The 14238-nt window shown below is 51.6% G+C and overlaps 1 protein-coding gene across 4 annotated transcripts in view; it reads left to right on the top strand.

The window, feature by feature from the left end:
* Positions 1-14238, top strand: part of Phf19 (PHD finger protein 19) — a 21967-nt gene continuing 7729 nt past the window's right edge. For 2 of the 4 annotated variants that reach the window (XM_074051131.1, XM_074051133.1), the window contains exons 1-13: positions 3-120; positions 2327-2527; positions 3072-3153; positions 5019-5114; positions 5559-5659; positions 6174-6322; positions 8282-8377; positions 9120-9188; positions 9284-9404; positions 11043-11110; positions 12420-12584; positions 13031-13118; positions 13821-13906. In XM_074051131.1, coding sequence (XP_073907232.1) covers positions 2342-2527; positions 3072-3153; positions 5019-5114; positions 5559-5659; positions 6174-6322; positions 8282-8377; positions 9120-9188; positions 9284-9404; positions 11043-11110; positions 12420-12584; positions 13031-13118; positions 13821-13906 — 1307 coding nt within the window. In that variant the 5' untranslated portion in view covers positions 3-120; positions 2327-2341. Of the gene's footprint in view, positions 121-2326; positions 2528-3071; positions 3154-5018; positions 5115-5558; positions 5660-6173; positions 6323-8281; positions 8378-9119; positions 9189-9283; positions 9405-11042; positions 11111-12419; positions 12585-13030; positions 13119-13820; positions 13907-14238 lie in introns of those variants that run through there. The other 2 variants (XM_020172610.2, XM_074051134.1) reach the window with 2 other exon arrangements.

The raw sequence follows: 14238 nt of genomic DNA on the forward strand, positions 1-14238 counted from the left end.
CCCCGGCCCCACGGGCGGACACTCGGCCAGGCAGCCGCGGGCCGAGCGCACCGCCTTCGCTGCCGCCGATGCGCCTGGTGGCCAGACTCCAAGTGGGACCGGCGGACACGCAGCCTCGCGGTAAGTTCCGCGCTGTGTGGCCCGGGGACTCCCCGCCACACACTTCTCTTCCTGCACACATCCCTCTCTTTTCGAAACCTCTCTGAACTTTGGCGGGACGAACCCCCCCCCCATACACACACACCCCGACCAGGGGAGTCGGAGTCCTGCGGAGTCGCGCGCCCTGGGGGGTGATGGAGAGTGACCGGTACCCGTAGAGCAGCAGGAACCTCATCCAGGTCCCTGAGCCTTGGGGAAACGCGGGTGACAGGTCTCTGTTCCTTGTCCCAAATCTTTTCCTTTCCTGCCGGGGGTTTGGAGGGAAGGAGAGACAGGGCATTTGGGATTTTGCTCACGTCCAAAGTCAGGCTGCAGCCGGTTGGGACGGGGGTGTGGGGAGGGTGGGGGAGAGGAGCGCTTGAATGCTAAGGGGGCATTTCTGCACGCAACCCCCACCCCCGACACCCTTTTAAAAAGCCAACGGCCGCCCTGGGAGAGGCCCCGGCGCATGAATCATCCGCGCTTCCTGCCCCCGCCCGGCCCGCGCTCCCGGTGCCGAGGATTTGAACTGGACGCCGACGGGAACCCGCAAACAGGCATTTCTGTGCAGATAGGTTTGAATCAGCCAATCACAGCCTGCGGGGGCCCGCTCCGGGAGGATGGGGGCGGGATGGGGGCCGCCACCGGGGGCCCCCTCCTGGCCAAGGGGGCGCGGCGACAGGCCTGCTCCCAAAGGCGCAGCGGGAGAGGAGGTGTCAGTTTGTGAACCTGCCATGGCCGGTTGGGCCCCAGGCCAGGCGGGGGCGGGACCTTGCAATGCCCAGGGAGCCAGGTGGCAGGGAGAGGGCAGGGGTTCTGACTGCACCCCTGCCCAGAGCCTGGGCCTCCGCCTTGGAGAAAAGAGAAATGGGAGGGGGACAGTGGCCAGTATCTGCCCCAGGGCCCCTCACATGTACACACATGTATTTAGTTTCACATAATCAGTGGCACACCACTGTAGACAATCCTTACAGAATCTCCCCGGGTCACGCACACTCACTTGGAAACACACACGGCCTCCCTCCCTACAGTCATGATACACCAGGTGCCCAGAGCCATGGCAGAGGGAGGGGACCAGAATAGGAGGTGCAAGGAACAGAGCAAGGCTGTGTTTGGCCCTAGTGGAGAGTGTGGAGAGGCATGGTGCCAGGTGAGCCCAGAGAGAGAGGAGGGGGCATGGAACACCAATGAAGGTTTGGGGAGCTGCAAGGTTTCTGTAAGAGTCTGGTGGAGAGAGGAAAGCAGGAGTGGCCTGGGTGCTGGTGGTGCCATGCCCCCATCCCAGGTGCCTACCAAAGTGAGCACCAGGCTCAGGAAATAGGTATTGAAGAGGTGAATGAATGAATGACACAAGCAAAAGATCTGAGTTCAGATGGTCCTGAACTCAGACCAGGACAGTATGCAAAAGAGGACAGGGGTGCAGGAAATCTCTGTGCTAGAACTTGGCCAGCTGTGCCAGCTCAGTAGTTGGAGCAGTCTGAGATCACTGGGGCCTGTGGTGATGCCGTTATCAGGTAGAAGGCAAAGGGAACAGCACATCTAGCAGGATGGTGTGAGACTGGCATGGGGATGACTTCACTGCTTAGAGCAAATGTGACTCTGAGTCAAAGAGTGAGCAGGTTTAAATGTCCCAGAACTGATTTCCATGATATCATCTCGTAATAGAGAACAGGCAATGGGATTACAAAAGATACAGATGGCCAAGGCTACACCAGCTCAGGAGCCACCCCAGGAGCCACCCAGGAGCTCTAGTTCCTAGATGAGTTTTCTCTGTAGATCATGGGGTAGGGATGGGAAGTGTAAAAACTCCCTACGTGCCCTCCTGGAAGAGGGCCTTCACTGAGAACATGGATGTGTTTGTGTAAGGGATAAAGTCTCCTGGGCAGGAAGTGGGGTTTAGGACCCCTGGGCTCCATGTTGGTTGAGATGGATGTGGGGAGCAGGGCTTAGAACCAGCTCACCTTGATTATGAACCATGGCTCTGCCTCTAGCCCATCAGCCACCTCTCCTTGCCACACTTCAATTTTCCCTATCCTCAAAATGGAAGTAATGTCTTTTTCTCATAGGGTCATCATGAAGTAAGATAATAAACAAGTTAGGCACCCAGTGCCTGTTACCGAATTGGCAGTTTCTTCCTTCCCTTGATGAGAAATCGAGAAGTTAAAAACCCTGTTCTTTTTCTCTCCAGTATCAACAGAAGCTGATGGAGACTCGAGCTCTCGATCCAGGAACTCGGGACTCCTATGGTGCTGCCAGCCACCTGCCAAACAAGGGAGGCCTGGCTAAGGCCAAGAACAACTTCAAAGACCTGATGTCCAAGCTGACGGAGGGCCAGTATGTGCTGTGCCGGTGGACAGACGGGCTTTACTACCTTGGGAAGATCAAGAGGGTAAGTGGAAAGACTCTGGCCCCTGTTCTGGGTTTAGGATCTGTCTGTTCATCCTATGACCTGACCTTCAGAGCTTGATCACAGCAGGGGTTTCCTGGGGAGTCCCGTCTTGTCCCTCATGCCCAGAAGCTGGAAGTGGAAGGAGTCAGAGCCTGGTTTTATAGACCCCATTCTCAGAACCAACATCAACAGCATCCAGCCAGTTCTTATTTATTTATTTTTGGCAGTACTGGGGTTAAAATCGGGGCCTTGGGCTTGCTAGACAGGTGCTCTACCACACTTGAAGTGTGGCTCTCGCACATTTTTAGAAAAGTGTTCTGAGAGCCTGCAGAACAAACAGAACCAGCCTGGGGAGAGGCACAGATGACCACCTGGCCTCAACACTTTCACCAAGTTGTCCCCAAGTCAAGGAGCGAAGTGCTTCCTGTCCCTACTGGGCTAGCTCTGCTCTCTGAAGGACAAGGTGACCAAAATGGGAGGAAGACCATGCTCCAGCTTGGTTCTTCTCTGGCTGCTTTCTCATGTTGCTCTCTCCATGCCCCAGGTCAGCAGTTCTAAGCAAAGCTGCCTCGTGACTTTTGAGGACAATTCCAAATACTGGGTCCTATGGAAAGACATACAGCATGGTGAGTGTTGCTGACATTTTGGGTACTCCCCTCTGTCCCCACCCCTCCATCTACTCTCCTCTACCGCCTTCAGTTTTGTCTTCTCTCCTTCCATCTCTATTCCTAGCATCTGCCCTGGTCCATGCACCCAAGCCCACCTTGAGATGATGATCAGATTACCAGTTGTGTGACATCTTTCCTCCCCTTGAGTGTTTGTACCTCAGGAGGGAAGCAGGGCAGATGGAAAAGTGGCTCATGCAGGTGCTCAGGGAGCACTGGGACTGGTCTATAGGCCCGTGTTTGTGTCCTTGCTGCAGGACTCAAAGCTCTGGGTCCTCTGGAGCTAGGAATGAGGAAGAGGCCAGGAAATCCAAACTGTCACCTATAGATTTGAGCAGTGTCCCCCATCAGCATGTGGAGGCAGCTCTAACCCTGGGTCAAGGAGGAGGGGATGGACCAGCCAGGCAGTGTACAGGTGGACAGGCCTGGATGGAGCTGGACCAGCTTTTAGGACAGAAAGGGAACTGGGCTAGGTACCATCCCTGACTGTAGAGAGCTGACATTGTCTAACAAGATGGAGAACTGGGGACATTCTTGCTGTCATTGTCCCCTCCCTGCACATGGCGAATGTCAGTAGCCAGTTGACATGGAGTTCCAAGTAGCCACTGCCAATCAGTTGGCATAAAAGAAATCTGTTCTCCATTTATGCTTAACAGGAGAATGGATGTGGCTCTAGGGGGATTGTACAGAAGTCCTACTCAGTGCCAGGCACCAGGGAGGCACTACAGTGTATGGCAGGAACAGTTTGTCTCCCCAGCTAGATGACTGCTCCTGCTGGGCAGAAAGGAGGAGCCCTGGCATCTCCTAAAATGAGAGCACAAGGCTGGCCATGCCGTAGTTATGACTCATCACTTCATTAAGCCAATGAGGACTTACTGAGACCTACCAGGTGTATCACCTTCCTCAGGCATATTCAGGAATAAGAGGCAAGGTCCCTGTCTGGCCATTCATTCAACAAACAACTCTTGAACACCTGCTACCTGCCATATTCCATGTGAGATCCTGGAGTTACAGAGATGAAGTGACACCATTTTCTCCCTTTATAAAACATTCAGCCTGTTGGGGAAATAAGGCAGAAGCACATACCCATACTTTCAGACATTAAAAACATATTTCTTCTTCAACAAAAAGATGCAAAGACAATGAGAAGAGACAGAGAGGGAACCAGCAGATGAAAAGCAGTGCTAAAGGCACATCAACTGGTCACCACGTGTGTACTTTATTTGGATCTTGATTCAAAACACAAACTTAAAATCTTGCTGACATTTTTATTTGAGAGGTGGAAATGTGAACTCTAACTGAATTTGTTGATATTAATAAATCAGTTTTAGGTGCAGTGAAGGTTCTGTAGTAATGTTTTTAAAAAGGAAGTTCTGACCTTTCAGAAATACAAATGAGATGTTTATGGAAAAATGATTGGGTATATGGATCCTGATTTAAAATAATGATAGGAGAGAGAAGAAGGTAATAATGTAATTTATGTTATTTAACATAAATGTTTAACAAAACCAAGTTAAATTAGGCAGGAGAGGGGGTGTGATGTGGCCAAAAGAACAAAGTATTTGATGTCAAACAGGTGTGAATTTGAATCCTGCTTTTCCTACTTACTAGCTGAGCAAGGAACTTAACCTCTTGAGCCTCAATTTCTCCATCTTTAGAATGGGATAATGGTAACAGACACCTCAGAAGAGTTAGAAAAATGTGATGAGGTGGCCTTTGGGGCCTAGGGCTAGGCCCAGCATGCAGTCAAGGTTTGGTACCTGGGCTGTGATTTTAACTCCTCATTCCAGGGAGCCTGACCTGATCAGAGCGGGATTCTTTTTCAGCCGGTGTTCCAGGGGAGGAGCCCAAGTGCAACATCTGCCTGGGGAAGACATCAGGGCCACTGAATGAGATCCTCATCTGTGGGAAGTGTGGCCTGGGTGAGTGGAGTGAGCAGGGCCCTGAGAGGGCCTCTACCTTTGGGTGCCCCCTGCACTGGCCCCTGTTGGGTACTGCTCCTCTACTAGGGGCTCAGATAGCTTCCTCTTTCTCCATCTGGCTTTGTAATCAAGGGACCCTGGACAAGTTGAGAAAGTATGATAGGATATGCAATTTGGGGCCCTCCCAGGCAGAGGATGGGTGGGAAGGAAAGGGCGCAGGTACTAAAGCCAGACCTGGGAGCTTCTTGCACTAGCCAGTGCTGTCTTTTAGTCCTCAGCTTGGATACCAGCTTGACTGCCTGGGTGGGCATCACCAGCCAGTGAAGCTCTGCCTGCCAGCTGCTAGGGTTTGTGGGAGGACCTCCCAACCTTGCTGCCTTTGGGCCGGCTGGCCTTGAGCCACTGCTTCCCTGCGGGCACTCACGACCCCCTCCTCTGCCATAGGTTACCACCAGCAGTGCCACATCCCCATAGCAGGCAGTGCTGACCGGCCCCTGCTCACTCCTTGGTTCTGCAGACGCTGCATCTTTGCACTGGCTGTGCGGGTGAGCCCTCCATCCTTCCCAGCCCTGCTTTCCCACCTCCACCAGTTGGAGAGCCTGACCCCTCCCATCACAGATCCTGAGCTCCAAGCAGAAGGGCCCCCCACTTGGGCTTTGTAGACAGATGGCACCCCTGCCACTTACCAGCTGTTTATCCTTTGGCTAGATTCTAGAGCATCCCTAAGCCTTAGTTTCCTCAACTGTAAAATGGACATGTGCTCTGTTAGGAGTAGAAGGCTCTCAAGAAAGAAAGTTCATGTAAATGGTTCACATTCCCTACATATGGTAATTGTTACCTGTATTGTGTTTATGACTATTAAAACTATTATTAATGGATAGCCTTGTGGGGTAGAAAAGATGGGTTTAGGATTGGTGAGAAAAAGTTCCTTGAGCTTTTGATTAGTGGAATATCTATGGGTTTCCCCAAGCCCAAGCCAGCATTTCCCTTGATAGCCCAGTCCTGACAAGAGTGGCCCAACCAGACAGGAGGGTGACTTGGGCCATCGTCTCCCCCCAGAAAGGCGGCGCCCTGAAAAAGGGCGCCATCGCCAGGACGCTGCAGGCAGTGAAGATGGTGCTGTCCTACCAGCCTGAGGAGCTCGAGTGGGACTCGCCCCACCGCACCAACCAGCAGCAATGCTACTGCTACTGCGGCGGGCCCGGAGAGTAAGGCCGCGGGGACGAGCCTCAGGGAGGCGGGGCACGTTCGGGAGCTTCAGGCTGCTGGGCTGGACCGGACCCGGACGGCCAGCCTCGAGAGCGGGGGCCTCGGGGAAGCAAACCGGAGTGTCAGCCGCGGGGGCGGGTCTGGAGTGACAGTCGCGGGGGCGGGGACGGGCCCGAAGTGACAGCCACGTGGGCGAGGCCCGACTGGAGCGGGCCCAGAGTGACAGCGCGAGGGCGGGGCCTCGGGGGGCGGGCCTGGATTGTCAGCTTCGGGGGCGGGGCCCGGCAGGGGAAGTCTAGAGTGACAGCCGCGACGGGCGGGGCACAATTTGGTAACTCAGGAGGCGGGGTTAGGGCTGAGGAGGCGGGACCTCGAGGTGAGAACTTACAGACTGAGGCCTGAGGGCCAGACCCGGGTACATCTAGTACTTTCAGGCAGTGGAGAGTAAGTAGGAAGGCCGAGGAATTTTCTTGGAGCCCCGTGGGAAAGGAGAAAGTATCGAAGAGTAGCTGAAAGCCTGACATTTGGGTCCACATCCTCCCAGGACATCCAAATTCTGGCTCTGGCTCTTTCCAGCTGTGCAACCCCTAAGTCTTACTTAGTTCTAGTTTCCGCTCTTGTGATGGTGGTGAGCAGAACGTACGTTAAATAATTCACATAAAAGGTGACATAGTGCCTGGCACTTGGTAAACACAAAAAATATGAGCTGCTGGGGGTGGTGCTGTTGCTTCGTGGAAGTTACAATTGCCTTTTCATTGTCAGAGCCAATGAAATAGGTGGAATATGAAGATATTTTCGTATTTCTTTTTTCCCCAGAGAAGCACAAGCAGGACTGGTGGGATCTCTGTTGGGGATGCTATGGAGGGGATTCTTGCCCTTCTATGGGGCCAGAGTCTGAGTCTTTCTTGTGTGCTTGGGTCTTCACATAACCATGGGCACGACTGAGCCTTCTCCCTTGGGATGACCAACCCAAGAGGTAGGGTCTCTGTTCATCAGTAGAGGAACCAACCTAAGAGGTAGGGTCTCTGCCATCAGTATACAGCCTGCAGGGCCCCCGAAGCCCTGAATTTCAGACACAAGTTCTGTTGACAAGAATTAAGGGTCTGGAGGGTGGGCTTAAGGCCCAGCTTGGTAACTCAGGCAAATCACTTGAGTAACTTCATCTCTTGAATGGGCTTAGTTACCTTAATTATCTATGAACTTCCCCAGGGTGTTGGGAGACTTAATAGATAATAGATGGAGAAATGCTGACAAACCTTAATAGCATTAATAAAGTAGTGCTTCTCAATGCTTACTGGGTGACTGGTATGAATGCACCTCTAAAAGGCTTTCCCAATGATTTGACAGATCTGTAGTGGACCAAGAAATCCAAATTATTAACCTGGACAACATCTATATTTGACTGTCACTAAGGGGGTGCCTTTTTGTTCTTCATTCATAGTCAATGACTAGTTGTTGAATGGCCATAGAGTAGATACAGTCCCAGGTGAGAAAACCAGATGTAGGCCTGTCACTTGTAGATTGCAGGAGCCATTATTCTTCCATGAAATTTCTCAGGTTCTAGTCAGTGATGTTTGGGGAGCCATGGGAGGGGCATATTCTGTAGGTGGGGATTCTGTTGTGACACGACAGGAAGAACACAGGCTCTGAAGTTGGGGATATGGGGGTTTGAATCACCATCTTTCATTTACTTTCTGAGTGACTTTGATCATGCCATTTAGCCTCTGACTCATCTGTACTTCAGGGTCAGAGGTATGTCTTTTTCCAGATGGTAAGATCCAATAAGGTAGCATATGGTACCCTGGTATGTGCCAAGAGCTGCCCTGACATAACTTGAGTGCTTGGTAACTGAGAGTTCGCTTCCCTTCTTCTGATGGAGGGTGAGGCTATGATGAGGAAGGTTGCTGAGCCTCCTGCTGGCCTGTGGTGTGACTGACCTGGTTCTTCTGCTTCTCCAGGTGGTACCTGAGGATGTTGCAATGCTACCGGTGTAGGCAGTGGTTCCATGAGGCCTGCACACAATGCCTCAATGAGCCTATGATGTTTGGAGACCGGTAGGTGTGACTAGGTCCAGCTGAGTCTTGAAGGTTTGGTGAGGCAATGGGGGAGAATGACAGCTGCAACCCCCTCAGATTGTCTGCCAGGGTCCGCACAAGTAGTTGGTGATAGCTTATGCCTGTCTGCAGGAGGCAGCTGAGGAGAAAAGGGGCCATAGTTGTGCAGGGCCAGAAGGCACTAAAGGAACATGCTGGGCTGCATCCCTAATTGCCACTGATTTATGAGGTACCTTAGGCAAATCTCTTCCTTCCCAAAGCCCCATCTCTTCAAGTGTCTGGGGAAAAAGGAGTAACACAGCCCCTGACTCAGCACTGTGCAGAGTTGTAGGGAGACGTTAGGGAAACGGACGACTTCTAAAACTGTGGCTGAACTAATAGAAGGCATTATATATGTCAAATCAGATATTATGAGGTTTTTTTGGTTGGTGTCTCATGTCATTTGTGATTGTGTATGCATGTCTCAAAGAGGATGAGGGTGACTACTGCAGGCCAGCCTACCTCAATTCAATGTGTATCAACTCCGTTGCTCTTCAGGGCAGTGATATTTGGGAAGGGGTAGAGACAGTGACATATACCTTGGTCCTTGTTCTGCTCGTTCCTTTTCCCCCATGCCCCAGAGGCCAGGAGCCCCAGAAGTGAACACTGGCTATGGGAAGGCAGGCGAAGTGAAGGGCCTGGCCTAGAGTGGGGTGTCAGAGCCCCTCCTACCACAGGCCCCCTCCTTTCCACCCACCCACAGGTTCTACCTGTTCTTCTGCTCTGTGTGTAACCAGGGCCCTGAGTACATCGAGAGGCTGCCCCTGCGATGGTAAGAGGGTGGGGCCAGACTCCAACCATCCCTTCTCTCTCCTCTGCCCTCTGGGTCACCCCTGCCCCTTACCTAGCCCTTGCCCTCTTGCCCAGGGTGGATGTGGTTCACCTGGCACTCTACAACCTGGGAGTGCAGAGCAAGAAGAAGTACTTTGACTTCGAGGAAATTCTGGCCTTTGTCAACCACCACTGGGAGCTCCTGCAGCTTGGCAAGGTATACAGGGCAGGCATGGGGAGTTGGGGGAGGTTTCAGGGAGACAGGAGTCAGAGATGCCTGTGCAGTCACCTGGTGCAGGACTAGAGTCTACGTGTCTGAGCTGTTGTCTTTGATTTTAGTATCATGGGGCTGGATCCCTGAGTCAAGCCTGGGCTGGGGCAGAGCTCTTTGTTAAGGTGTTTGGTCCACTCCAGAGCATAGACCTGCCCCCTGCTGATCCTGTTCTGAGTCACAGTGGAGACTTTGGGAATGTCACAGATTTGGGTCGAGCCAGGGCCTTCCTAACCACTTGCATGGTGGGGATGCCTCTGTCCCTAATGACCCCGACATGCAGAGCCCAACATCTTCTCTTTTGACTGCCCCAGATCCTTCTTTGATGAGACAATGATTTAAAAAAACAAAACCATAGCTCTTCTGCTTTGCAAAAGCATTTAAAAAAATCTTCATTACAGTGTTTGATAATTTGTAAGACATACATTTTATAAAGCCTTAAAAGATAGAGTTGTTTTTATTTATGTATTTACTTAATTTTATTTTTTTGTTGCTGAGATTCAAAACCAGAGTCTTGGATATACTAGGCAAGTGCTTTACCACTGAGATGTAACCTCAGCCTTTGGTATTTTTTAAATAACTTTCTTTTAACTGACTTATATAAAAAAAAAAAAGCATACATGTTTCTGGCAGAAAAAATTTAATTACCAAAAAACATATGGAAGGATATTTTTTTAAAAAGCTATACTCCCAGGGCAGGTGGAGTGACTCAAGTGGTAGTTGCCTGCCTAGCAAGCGTGAGGCCCTGAGTTCAAACCCCAGTACTGCAAAGAAAAATAATCCATACTCCCATAGAGTACTATCTAGAAATAAAGCTTAGCTATCTTTCCTTCCAGTCTTTCTTCTATGCAGATTTTTTCTGTTTATATGATTTAGACGATACATTATATTATGAATACTTTCCCATATTATTAAAGAGTCTTTGTAAACTTTTTACATTTTTGAAATAGGGTGTTGTTATGTAGCCCAGGCTGGCCTTGAACTCATAATCCTCCTGCCCCAGCCTCCCAAGTACTGTGATTATAGACATGAATAACCACGTCCAGCTTCATAAGCATTTTAAATGGCTGTATTGATTTCTACCATAGTTTACCGGTGTCTTCCTGTTGTACATGTAGTTTCTTTCCCATTTATCCACTGTTAGAAACAATGCCACAGGGAACATTTTTGCATGTAAAGTGTTGTTTATATCCCATGTTATCTCTGTATCATACAACTCACAGAGTAGAATTACTGGGCCAAGGGTATGGACGTAAAAGTTTTTTTGTTTTTTTTTTTTCAGTACTGGGGATTGAACCCAAAGCCTCCCATACACTAGGCAAGCACTTGATCACTGAACCCACTTGAGCTACATCCCCAGCCCTTTAAAGCTCCTGGTATATTTAGGCCAGGAGTCTTCCTCTCCATTTACTGTTGGGCATATGTGCTCAGAGCAGTGAAAAGACTTGTCTGAGATCATGGTGTTAAGTCAGCATCCTCACCTGGAGATTCAGGAGCATCAGGAGATGGAAGGGGTGAGGCTAGGATGGGGCGTCCTCATGTGCCATGTGAGGGTTTGACTGTCGCACTGGCCTGTTCCTTTAGCTCACCAGCACCCCTGTGACGGACCGAGGACCTCATCTCCTCAATGCTTTGAACAGTTACAAAAGCCGGTATGTGCAAGAAGGGCGGGAGTGCTGTGAGTCCCAACAGATGGAATTTCAATCTGAAGTCTCTTTCTAACTCATAGCCCTGCCCAAGCTGTGCTCCCGGCCTGGTTCCTCCTTCCCTCTTCTCTTTCAATACAGAAATCCTTTCCAGCCTTGGTGATTCAGGGCACAAAGGGATCTGGGGATCTTCCTCTACAAAGCCTCCCTGAGCATCCCAGCAGCCTGGTTTATTTGGACTGGACCCAGCTCAGTGCATCCCCCACTTCTGAGGGTCCCTCTGCTCCAGCCATTTAGGGATGTGGGCTAGACACTGAGGGATTGAGTCAGCATCTCTCAGTCTGCAGTCTCCTGTCTGTCCCCCAGCCAGTATCCTTCACATTCTGAGCCCTTCTCAGCACACGAGTAGCCACATCCCTCCCCACCACCACTAGGAGAACCCAGGCTCCCTAGCCCAGTGTCCAAGAACCTTTGTGATCAGGCCTTGCCTGCACATCTTCCACTTTTCCCTTTCCTTTATAGACTCTTGGTGTCAGCTGACCCCACTGAGCCCTTGGCTCCCTACCCAGTGCTTTTTTTTTTGAGACATGGTCTTCCTGTGTAGCCTAGACGGGCCTCAAACTCAGAATCCTCTTGCCTTAGCCTTCCAAATACTGGAGTACAGGTGTGTGCTACCACGCCCAGCTTACTCAGTGCTTTCGCTAGTGCTCTTCCCTCTGCCTGGGATGCTCTTCCCTCCTTTGTCTTCATTTTCATCCACTAGCATCTCTGGGTTGGGCCCAGTCTAGGTACCGAGGGCACAGTGGATAATAAGACAAGGTCCCTGCTTCCATGAGCTTTCCAGACACCTCTACCAGAATGACCCACTTACTCATAGTTTGGGGCCCAGATATAGTCTACTGTTCAGTGCAAGGCCTCTTGCCTTCCTGGTGGACAGCCCTGTGAGTGCAGGCCTGGGTGTGAACCATTCTGTAGCCTTGGGGCCCCTTCGTCAGTGCTGAAAGGAGGGTAAACCACAGAGCAGAATGAGGGGGCATCAGTGTTTGGACCCCAGGAGTTCCACTGTGAGTTGAAGGAGGCCCTCTTTGATGGGTGGCTGGTTGAGGCCAAGAAAAAGGAGACAAGCAGTAAGAACCACACACATCAAGAGAGAGTAGCCACAGGCCCATGCTCAGCAGGAACCCCTCGTCCTATAGCAGGTTTTGAGTCCCCAGACTCAAAACTCCTGGAGGAGCTCTGGGTGCAGCGAGGTAGAGGGCATCCCAGGAAGATGGACTGACTGACTTGACTCCGTGGCCTCTCTTTCTTACCTCAGGTTCCTCTGTGGCAAGGAGATCAAGAAGAAGAAGTGCATCTTCCGCCTACGCATCCGTGTCCCGCCCAACCCACCAGGAAAGCTGCTGCCCGACAAGGGGCTGGTGTCAAGTGAGAGCGGCACCTCCTCTGAGCTGCTGCATAAGAGAGGAAAGAGCAAGGCTGGGTCAGTGTGGGGACCCAGGGGCTGGGGCTACACAGCTTAGGCTCTTGGTCCCCAGCTCCCAGGCCCAGGCAGTGTGGGACAGCCCCTATGCCAGCTAGGTCCAGCTGTAGGCATCCCAAAGAGGGCTAGTGAGTGACTCCCAGATCTTAGGACCCAGTTCTATTGCATTAGGGCTGGGCAAAAGGAAGAGAATTGGGGTGTGTAAGGAACCCTCACCCTTCTGGCAGGGTCAAGCCCCCACTCCTGGACATGGGGGCCCGGCACCTAGACACACACACCCGGGGAGGCCCCTTTCTTTTTTCTGCCCTCCACACCCACTCCTGAGGCTCCCTCTCCTCCCTAATTAAGCCCATCTCACCCCCATACTGGCCCCTGCACTCCCACTGGGCCACCCTCTGGCCCTCAGGCTCTGACTAGGCCACCCTCTCCATTTTCTGTCTCCACAGTTTATCGCCTCACGATTTCCAGCAGCAGAAAAGGCGAGTTTATAGAAGAAAAAGATCAAAGTTTTTGCTGGAAGATGCTATTCCCAGTGTTAGTTCCTGGTTTTCTTATTCTCCAGTTTCACACACAGAGCCAGCACATATTAGGGGTTCCTGTGCAGAAAACAACATTCCCCCAGGCCCATGGGATTCTCCCATATCCCATTTCCTATAACAGCAAAATAAGGAAAACCCAGACACCCCAAGAGCACTCCCTTTATCTCATCAATTTCTCCTGAGGATCAAGGGACAGGGGCAGGTAATATCCTTGACCGCACTGTCCAGGTGGGGAAACTGAGGGCAGTATGGGGCAGTGACTTCCTTGAGGCCACATATCAAGGCAGTGGCCCAGAGCCAGGACTCCAGAGTCCTTTCCTTTTTCAGCATCCTTAATGGAAGCCTTCCTTGGGGTCAATAACATTAACAATGCTTCCTCTCCCCAGCACTTTCGTGTACAAGGGACTTTTACAACCAGTACTGAATCTTCCTGACATCTCTGAGTGAAGTAGAATAGGAGGTCCAGTGGGATGAAGGTTATCCAGTTGGTTGGAGACAAAGCCAGGGTGACTTGGCTCTCTGGCCAGGATGTGGAATAAAGAGGAAGTGACAGATCTTTTCTTAGGGAGAGTCCAGCACTCAGCAGCTGTGGCTGAACAGCAGGCAGTCTGTGTGATTTCAGCTGGGGAGAAGGGTGCTTTGGGAGGTGGACCTGATGCTGATGGGCACTTCCTGTCACCTTCCTCTGCGTCCACAGAGTGATTTCACCTCAGCCTGGAGCACCAACCACCACCTGGCCAGCATATTTGACTTCACGCTGGATGAAATTCAGAGTTTGAAAAGGTAGCAGCGAGGGGCCCAGCGGAGAGGGCTGCTCTAGATACTGGGAATGCATTGTGTGGGATGGGACCCAATAGGAGGTTCCCTCCACCGCCCCCTCCCAGTGGTGCAGAAAGGGGGTGAGGCATAAAGCACCAAGGAAGTGGGCATTCCCTCAGGTCCTTCTTGAAACCCCCAACTAAAGGCTCCCTGTTGATGGGGCTACCTAGGGTCCCTGTATGCCAGGGGTTTCAGCGTAGCATCCCCTGCACCCCAGAGCAGTGATCCAGGCTGCTTTTCCAAGACCACTCCCTCTGCAGCCCCTTTTGCCTCTTCCTGCCTCGCAGCATAGACTG

This window comes from Castor canadensis, chromosome 13, assembly GCF_047511655.1.
Source record: "Castor canadensis chromosome 13, mCasCan1.hap1v2, whole genome shotgun sequence".
NCBI lineage: Eukaryota > Metazoa > Chordata > Mammalia > Rodentia > Castoridae > Castor > Castor canadensis.